Here is a 10,237-nt window from a genome sequence, read left to right on the forward strand (position 1 = left end):
AAGGAATTTTGCGAGTGTAGAAATATACGTATGTGGGTAGCTGCCTTTTACTGAGTCAGAACAGTGGTCCATCTTGCTCAGGATTGCCTACTCTGACTGGCAGCAGCTCTCCAGAGTTTCAGGCAGGGGTCTTTAATCCCAGCCCTGGCTTCATCCCTGAAAGAAGCAAAGTGTTAGGAACATAAGAAGAGCAATGCTAGATCAGGTCCTAGGCCTATGGAGTCCAGCATCCTGTTTCACACAGTGGCCCACCAGATGCCTCTGGGAAGCCCACAGGCAAGAGGTGAGGGCATGCCCTCTCTCCTGCTGTTGCTCCCCTGCAACTGGGATTCAGAGGCATCCTGCCTCTGAGGCTGGAGGTGGCCTATAGCCCTCTGACTAGTAGCCATTGATAGACCTCTTCTTCATGAAGTTATCCAGACCCCTCTTAAAGCCGTCCAAGCTAGTGGCCATCTCCACATCCCATGGCAAAGAATTCCATAGATTAATATAAAGATATAAGATTAATATAGTAAGGTCAGTCTTGGCCATGGCCACCATCTCAGGCAACAGAGGCTCAGAGTGAATTTATCTATCTATCTATTTATCTATTTATTTTTTACATTTTATATCCTGCTCTTCCTCCAAGGAGCCCAGAGTGGTGTACTACATACTTAGGTTTCTCCTCACAACAACAACCCTGTGAAGTAGGTTAGGCTGAGAGAGAAGTGACTGGCCCAGAGTCACCCACCAGCAAGTATCATGGCTGAATGGGGATTTGAACTCGGGTCTCCCTGGTCCTAGTCCAGCACTCTAGCCACTACACCACGCTGGCTCCGTCAACCCCACCTAGAGATTATTTAGGCAATGTAGGCAACGTCAACCCCACCTAGAGATTAAAAATAGGTGATAGCATTGTTAGCACTTAGGGTAAAACTGCAGTCATTTTTGCCCAGAGGAAAGGGTCCGGGTAACAATGAACTTATTGTGGTATTCGCTTCATGGAGTGTTTTTTTGGAGCACCTTCTTGCCAATTTCAATTTCCCTTCCTCTGATAACATCAGTGCAATTTGATAGACACTTGATGTGTTCGTAACTTTTCAAAGCTTCTAAAACACCACCACGAATTATTATGATTAATGTTTATTTGATTCCTATACTGCCGTTCCAAAAATGGCTCAGGGCGGTTTACGCAGAGCAATAATCAATAAATAAGATGAATCCCTGTCCCCAAAGGACTCACAATATAAAAGAAACAGAAGATAGACACCAGCAACAGTCACTGGAGGTCCTGTGCTGGGGGTGGAGAGGGCCAGTTACTCTCCCCCTGCTCAATAAAGAGAATCACCACGTTAGCAGGGTCCAAGGGTCAGGACACTTTTGAGCCCGGGAACACGCTGCAAGCTGAGCGCCCTGCACTGTGATCACCCTTGGGTCTTCGAGCTCAGTATCGTCAGCACAGGCTGGCAGCAGCTTCCCAGGGTATTAAAAAGGGGTCTTTTCCCAGCACTGGGACCTCCTGTGTTCAAAGCAGATAGTCCACCCCTGAGCTGCAGCCACAAAATAAGACCTAGGCAGCTGCCTTTTACTGAGTCAGACCCTTGGGCCTTCTGGCTCAGGATGGTCAGCACTGACTGGCAGCCTCTTCCCAAGGTACCAAATACCGGTCTTTCCCAGCACTTGGGGATTAAACCTGGGACCTTCGCCCCGCAGATGGTACCAACCACTCCAGGTGGCTCATGTACTAATTCAAGGATGTAGCGCAGATCTGCCCAGGGTCTCATGCTGAGATGTTGGCTTCCCCCAGATCTCCAAATGGCCGTAGCCCTGCAGCTGATGTCTTTCTGGGTGGCTCTCGCCTCCACCCTCTTCCTGGTCGCCGCCACGTGGACCGACTGTTGGATGGTGAATGCCGACGACAGCTTGGAGGTGAGAAGGATGCACGGAACCATTTCTGGAGCTCCAAGGTAGCTTCTCTTGAATCTAGGCCAGGATGCTTGGGGGCTCAATGGAAGATATTTGGAGGGCTGGACCAAGGGACCATATTTAATCAGATCCAAGATGAACCCCTCCCCGCAGTTCGTTCCTGTTAAACATAGGGAACATAGGAAGCTGCCATATACTGAGTCAGACCATTGGTCCGTCTAGCTTAGTATTGTCTTCACAGACTGGCAGCGGCTTCTCCAAGGTTGCAGGCAGGAATCTCTCTCAGCCCTCTCTTGGAGATGCTGCCAGGGAGGGAACTTGAAACCTTCTGCTCTTCCCAGAGCGGCTTCATCCCCTAAGGGGAAGATCTTCCAGTGCTCACACATGTAGTCTCCCATTCAAATGTAAACCAGGGCAGACCCTGCTTAGCTAAGGGGACAAGCCATACTTCCTACCACAAGACCAGCTCTCCTCCCATGACCATAGGTCCACCAGGCTCAGTATTGTCTACCCAGACTGGCAGCAGCTTCTCCAAGGTTGCAGGCAGGAATCTCTCTCAGCCCTATCTTGGAGATGCTGCCAGGGAGGGAACTTGGAACCTCCTGCATGCAAGCCTGCAGGTGCTCTCCCCAGAGTGGCCCAATCTCTTAAGGGGAATATCTTCCAGTGCTCACACATCAAGTCTCCCATTCAAATGCAAACCAGGGTGGACCCTGCTTAGCAAAGGGGGCAATTCATGCTTGCTACCACAAGCCCAACTCTCCTCCACCAGACCAGTCTCACCGTGCCTCAGAAACAGGCCGACCCATGCGACTTCACAGTTTTGGTGACTGTGTAGATTCAAAGACCGTTCATGGGAGGGCTGGCTTGGCTGTGGTCACCGCAGAATCTGGGTTGGTCCCGGAGGTCCCGACAAGGACTTCCTCCTCCTCCTCCTCCCCAGGGTCAGGTAAGGCCGGACTCAGACACCTTGCCACGTCCGCCTCTCTTTGCAGGTCAGCCACAAATGCCGGGGCTTATGGCGGGAGTGTGTCACCAACATGCAAGACGGCATCAGGACCTGTGACCAGTACGATTCGATTTTAGCAGAACATCCCTGTAAGTCTCCGGTCCCGACCCAGGAAGTCAGGATGTGCGAATAGATTCAAATACAAATGGTTTTGACCCGAATCGGGCCGATTCGGACCGAATCGAATCTGAAAATTTGATTCGTGCACATCCCTACAAGGGCGAGTGTCTCGAACCTGTGCGACAGGCTTTGGGGCATTTGAAGGGTTAAATCATGCCCTTCCCCTCCGTCTTCTGGGTAAAACATACTTTCCCTCATCTGTCTCGGTCAGTTTGCTTTAAACCAGCGCCAGTCACAACCATTCGAAAATGCTCGCTCTGAAAATTTCAGTTCTGAAAGAGCTGCTTGAATTACCAGCTAGATTCTGGGTTCAATTCCAAGTGTGAGCTTTGGCTCTGAAAGCCTGGGATGGTCCTGATTCAAAGTATCCAAAGGAACGATTCATTTCGTATGTCCTCTGGCATAGAACCCTAGAGGTGGAGGGGGCCTTAGAGGACATCCAGTCCACCCCACCGCTCGATGCAGGAAATCCAGAGTTAGTGCATCCCCAACAGACTCTACTTGATGACCTTCAGTGAGTATCATCCCCCTAGGTGATGACTTAATAGCATTAAACTGCTATTAATAGCATTAAACTGCTATTATTATTATTATTATTATTATTATTATTATTATTATTATTATTTTACTCTGAATACAAATTACGAATGCAGGAAGCTGCCTTATACTGATTCAGACCCTTAGTCCATCTAGTTCGGTATTGCTTACACTGACTGGCTGCAGCAATTCAAGTTCTCAGGCAGGAGTCTTTCCTAGCCCTACCTGCATGCAAAGCAGCTGCTCTTTCACCGCGCTGAAATTATGTGTTGCCTTCTGTTGAGCCGGGCCACTGGTCCATCTTGTTCAGGGTAGTCTACTCTGACTGGCAGCATCTCGGTATGCTCTACTCTGACTGGCAGCATCTCCAGGTAGTGCTGGGAAAGACCCCCCTGCCTGAAAACTTGAAGAGCTGCCAGATGTGAACCTCAGGCCTCCTTTCTAGTTGTTTGTCTCACAACCTCCTGTGCAGAATAAACGCTTCGATGGCGATTGTGAAGGATTTGGTTCTGTCACCATCTGCTTGTACTTGGAGAAAGCATCCAGCGGAGGACTAAAGATGCCGAGATTCACTCCGCCACTTGCTACACACATCCCCTTTGATTTGGCTTTCCTCCCCCAGTGAAAATCGTGGCGACACGGGCATTGCTGATCACAGCCGCCCTCCTCTCCGGCTTTGCCTTGGTCTTGCTGGTCCTGGGTCTCGACTGCATCAAGTTTCTCAAGGAGGAGCCAGGGATCAAGCCGAAGATGCGCTACTCGGCCGGCGTGGTGCTCGGAGTCGCAAGTAAGCATCCCGCGGCTGAAGGCTTGTCGATCTATGTGCAGAGGAAACGGCTGCCTCCCGAGTCAGACCCTTGGGCCTTCTAGCTCAGTATTGTCAGCACTGACTGGCAGCAGCTCTCCAGGGTATCAAACAGGGGTCCTTCCCAGAACTTGGGGATTAAACCGGGGACCTTCTGCACGCAAACGACAGAAAACAAAACTCTGTTTCGATTCGACAATACCAAGACATCAAGAAAAGAATCAAAATGAGACATATGTTAATACATCAAACAAACAAACAAACAAACAAACAAACAAACAAACTGTAAACTGCACAAGTTGTGGGAGGTATAGAAATATGTTAAATAAAATAATTAGACACACACACACACACACACACACACACACACACACACACACGTATTTTAATATCATGATGGTTGGAAATTCTCCAGACAAGGTTGTATATGATAAATCCAAGTCAATACATCTATATACTCTGATAAAAATGATCAATAGAATTTCATTAAAATAGTCTCTATGTATCCAGCTAAAAAGATAGAATCTAATAGTTCATGTCCAAAATGTCATGTCCTTTTGAGGACACTTCTCCCATTTTTTGAGGTCATGACATTTTGAGGGCATGACATTCGGGACAGAGGAAGCTGCCTTATACTGAGTCAGACCCTTGGTCTGACTAGCTCAGGATTGCCAACACAGGCTGGCAGCGGCTTCTCCAAGGTTGCAGGCAGGAGTCTCAGTCCTATTTGGAGATGCCAGGGAGGGAACTGGGAACCTTCTGCATGCAAGCCTGCAGGTGCTCTTCCCAGAGCGGCCCCATCCCCTAAGGGGAATCTCTTACAGTGCTCACATGGGTAGTCTCCCATTCAAATTCAGACCAGGGTGGACCCTGCTTAGCACAGAGGACAATTCCTGCTTGCTTCCGCAAGCCCAGATCTCCCCCTGTCATAGCCCTCCCTTATGCATATTCCCTTCTGCTGGCTACAGCTTAATATCCTAAGCTTAAGATCCGACAGTGTTTGGGCTCTTACTGCACCGTGTGTCTCTTTGCCTGCCAGGTGTCCTGGGGCTGGTGGGCTCGGTGTGGTATGCGGTCGATGTCTACATGGAGAGGGCCGCCCTCGTCTTCCACAGCGTCTTCTTGGGAATCCACTATGATTTCGGCTGGTCCTGCTGGCTGGGAATGGCAGGGTCCATGGGGTGTTTCGTGACGTCCCTTATGCTAGTCTGCTGCCTTCACGCTGTCCCAGGTCGGTAGAGGCAGCGTTAGAATTATGGAGTGATCCGATCCCCCATAGGCAGGGGTGAAGAAATGTTGACTCCGTCTATCAGCCAAACAAAATATTTTGCTCCTCGAGCTATGCTCATCAGGACTTTTCCCCCCCACTCGTCAGGCATCATTTTTCACTTGCCACTGACTAGTAGACTAGTGGGTTTCTGCAGCCCTGCCCATAGAAAGCTTCCCAATACTGTACTGGGTCAGGCCTTCCGTCCATCCAGCTTGGCATGATCCAGGGCCACCCAACTTCGGCCCCCTGGCCAATATTGGACTACAACTCCCATCATCCCAGAGTATTGGTCACTGTGGCTGGGGCTGATGGGAGCTGTAGTCCAACAACCACCATTGGGTTCTCCCCCCCCCCCATTTTTTGGAAAAAGATCTTAAAGCCTACCTGTTTAGAGAGGTATTTTTGTGTTTTACTAAAGTCGGATGCGTTTTTAATGTATCTGACAAATATTTATGTACTGCTTTTCGACCAAAGTTCCCCAAGTGGTTCACATAGATATCAATGAATAAATAAAATGGCTCCCTGTCCCCAAAGGGCTCACAGTCTGAAAAAGAAACCTAAGAGAGACAGCAGCAACAGCCACTGGAAGGATGCTGTGCTGGGGACGGATAGGGCCAGTTGCTCTCCCCCTGCTCAATCAAGAAAATCGCCACTTGAAAAAGCGGTCTCTCTTGTTCAGTTAGTAGGGGGGCATTAATTGGGTTTGTTTCAATTGTTTGTTTGTTCTACATTGTGTTGTGTTCTGCTGTGTTAAATTTTGTATGACTTTTATTGTTTTACTGTTGTGAGTGGCCCCAGGCAATATCATACAATATTGTGGAGTATCCATATTTTTAATAACAGCATGAGGGCTGAATTTACACAGTCCTGGTCTATACTGACTGGCAACAGCTTCCCAGGAATATGTCATCTCCCAGCCAGGGAATGAACATAGAGACATAGGAAGCTGCCATATACTGAGTCCGCCCATTGGTCTATCTAGCTCAGTATTGTCTTCACAGACTGGCAGCGGCTTCTCCAAGGTTGCAGGCAGGAATCTCTCTCAGCCCTTTCTTGGAGATGCTGCCAGGGAGGGAACTTGGAACTTACTTGGAACATAGGAAGCTGCCATATACTGAGTCAGAACCTTGGTCCACCTAGCTCAGTCTTGTCTACCCAGACTGGCAGCGGCTTCTCCAAGGTTGCAGGCAGGAATCTCTCTTCGCCCTATCTGGAGATGCTAGGGAGGGAACTTGGAATCTTCTGCACGCCGATGCTCTTCCCAGAGCGGCCTCATCCCCGGAGGGGAATATCTTACAGTGCTCACATGTAGCCTCCCATTCAAATGCAAACCAGGGCACACCCTGCTTAGCAATGGGGTCAGAGTCCATGCTTGCTTCTTCATGCAAAGCAGATGCTCTACCATGGAGCTGTTGCTTCTGCTGCTTGCTGCAATGCAATTAGGGTTGCCATGTCCCCCAGAATTTAGGGTAGCCCCCGGATTTTGGCACTTGCACCCGGCTGCTAAATTCCACCCAGATTTACACGGATTTCAAAGGTGCTGCCCAGATTGCCCGGATTTCACTCTGGATCCGATCACAGGGGAGGGCAGAGAAGTAGGGGACAGTCTACAAATCTGTCAATCAATCAATCAATAGCAAATTAATTGCTGCATAATTAGCACAATATTTATGTATTTATGTATTTGATGTTTTTTAATACTGCCCAAAACTTACATCTCTGGGCGGTTTACAACAAGATTTTTAAAAAGTAAACATTAGTTAAAAACAAAACCGAGAGATTTAAAACACGCCCATTCAAAATATTTAAAATCATATGCAGATGAGGCCACCCGGATTTGGGGAGCTGGAAGACAGCCACCGTAAATGCAATGCTTGCGGTGACTAAGTTGATGTGAAATGTCTCCTGTTCTGATTCTTCTGCCCAATGCAGATGCTGCAACCCCCAGGAGACCCGAGCGACCCTCGTACCGTTCCCGGACGGTCACTTGCAAGATGTACGCAATTGCTTCCCGTGTGTGACACAAGTCCCAGCGGCGGCATGCCCAGTCAGAGTGGAGACAGTTCAGGAGCAAGCAGGGCGTTTTTCTCCAGACGTCGCTTTGGAGGGGGCCAGGTTTGACCTTGCCCGAACCACGTACATCCCCCCGTCCACCTCCACAAACAACAAGTATATGCACTCTTAGCCACACACCTCATGGGGGAGAGAAAGTGGACTCCTGACCTTTTCCATATATCCCCAAAAGCGATGTATAGGGGGCAGGGGGGACACAGGAACATAGGAAGCTGCCATATACTGAGTCAGACCATTGGAATATCTAGCTCAGTATTGTCTTCACAGATCGGCAGCGGCTTCTCCAAGGTTGCAGGCAGGAATCGCTCTCAGCCCTATCTGGGAGAAGCCAGGGAGGGAACTCGAAACCTTCTGCTCTTCCCAAAGCAGCTCCATCCCCTGAGGGGAATCTCTTCCAGTGTTCACACTTTTCTGTCCCATTCGTATGTAACTGGGGTGGACCCTGCTTAGCTAAGGGGACAAGCCATACTTGCTACCACAAGACCAGCTCTCCTCTATGGGAGAACCCATAGAAGGAATGGTCACAAAGGTATCTGGAATGGGGTTCCACGGTGACCACGCCAAGTCTAGCTTGCAAGCTGAAATGACTGCTGGCTTTTTATCTGTGGCTCTGCAGCGCCACCACTGCTGCTGGCTGGAGTGTGTATTGCAGTTTTCAGTCCGGCAGAATCCTGTGACCTGGGGAGCCAATAGGAAGATACTGTTTTTACCCCAATAGACTACTCTGAATTTAAGACAATCCCCTTTAAAAATACATATTAAAATCCAAATTTTATATACACACACACACACACACACACACACGAAAGAAGACTTTGGATTCAAGAGGAAACCCCCCCCCCACATTTCTAAGACGAAAAGAACTCGGAGAAAACCTAGACTTGGATTCAGGTAAATACAGTAGCTGATTTGGCAGAGGTGACTGTCGAAAGGATCTCTCTACTGCAGTCGATCACAAGCAGAACATGAGTCACTCAGCACCGCAGTGTGATGTGGCTGCAAGAAAGGCAAATACAATTGTAGCCATCACCAATCAAAATCATGGTTTCCAAGCCATGAGAAGTAATCGTTCCACATTCTTCCTCCCTAGTCAGACTTCATCTGGATTACAGTGTCCAGTTCTGGGTAGTACACTTTAAGAAAACAATCTGGAACATAGGAAGCTGCCGTATACTGAGTCAGACCCTTGGTCTATCTAGCTCAGGATTGTCTACACAGACTGGCAGCGGCTTCTCCAAGGTAGAACGGGAACGGGTTCAGACTAGGAGGGTAACAAAGATGGCCAGCAGTCTGGAAAACAAAGCTTATAACTAAAGGTTGATGGAACTGGGTCTGTTTAGCCTAGAGACAAGAAAACAAAGAGGAGATACAGCACGAATACATGAAGGACTGGCATATTGAAGAGGGCAGTCTCCCATGGGACATCTGCGGCCTTGAGCTAATGGACTTAAGTGACGGGATGGTAGATTTTGGTCGAACATTAGACAGAACTTCTTAATGGTAAAAGCAGTTTGGCAAAGGAACCAATTACTTGGGGGCTGGGTTTGGGCAATCTCTCCTTGGAGGTCTTCAAGCAGGGGCTGAGCGGCCATCTTTTGGGGATGTTCTAGATTGGGACCTCCTGCGTTGAAAAGAGGGTTGGACTGGATGACCTCTAGGGACACCCTCTAACTCTAAGATGGCAGAAGAAGGCCCCAGCTGGAGCCGTCGTGACAGGCTGAGCTGCTCACAATGGTGTGAGTTCCCATTTGAAACAGCAAGGAGCTGTCAGCCTTTCTCCTGACGTGATGCAGTGAGGAAGGGGTTCAATGGAGGAGGGAAACTGAAGAAGACAGGCCTGTCTCATCTCCCAATGTACTGGGGAATCTGAAGATATGCAAGAGGAATTGAAGGATTAGAATTTGGCATCCACTGGCTAGGGAGAGCAGTGGTTGGAAAGAAGGCACTAAAAATGTCAAGCTGATTTGTACATGCATGTTATTACTCTCAATAGCGCAGCCCTCGCTTACTTTTTCGAATAGATGTGTGGTCAGCATATTATGCGGGAGCTTTTCCCATCAGATGATCCAGCTCTGTCTGTGGGTAGGAACGTAGGGAGCTGCCTTCTACCGAGTCAGACCCTTGGTCCGTCTAGCTCAGTATTGTCTGCACAGACTGCCAGCAGCTTCTCCAAGACTGCAGGCAGGAGTCTCTCTCAGCCCTATCTTGGAGATGCTGCCAGGGAGGGAACTTGGGACCTTCTGCATGCAAGCCTAGAGGTGCTCTCCCCAGAGCGGCCCCATCCCCTAAGGGGAAGACCTTACAGTGCTAACATGTAGTTTCCCATTCAAATGCAAACTAGGGCAGACCCTGCGTAGCAAAGGGGACGATTCATGCTTGCGCCCACAAGACCAGCTCTTCTTCATCTGGGTTCACCCAAGCAAAGCGTTACTCAGTGGTAGGAATTCACAAGTGACAGACACACATGTGGTGATAATAAAAGACACAAGAAGCTGAGTTTCCACTTCATAATGTTTAA

The 10,237-nt window shown here is 48.9% G+C and overlaps 1 protein-coding gene across 1 annotated transcript; it reads left to right on the forward strand.

Annotated features, from left to right (window-relative positions):
- Nucleotides 1-1,794: 1,794 nt before the first annotated feature.
- Nucleotides 1,795-7,667, forward strand: LOC128338639 (claudin-16-like). The gene is made up of 5 exons (XM_053281358.1): nucleotides 1,795-1,908; nucleotides 2,901-3,003; nucleotides 4,194-4,358; nucleotides 5,416-5,607; nucleotides 7,579-7,667. Exons 1-5 carry the CDS (start codon nucleotides 1,795-1,797, stop codon nucleotides 7,665-7,667), a joined length of 663 nt encoding a protein of 220 aa, XP_053137333.1.
- The last annotated feature ends 2,570 nt before the right edge of the window (nucleotides 7,668-10,237 follow it).

Source organism: Hemicordylus capensis, chromosome 16 (assembly GCF_027244095.1).
Source record: "Hemicordylus capensis ecotype Gifberg chromosome 16, rHemCap1.1.pri, whole genome shotgun sequence".
Classification (NCBI taxonomy): domain Eukaryota; kingdom Metazoa; phylum Chordata; class Lepidosauria; order Squamata; family Cordylidae; genus Hemicordylus; species Hemicordylus capensis.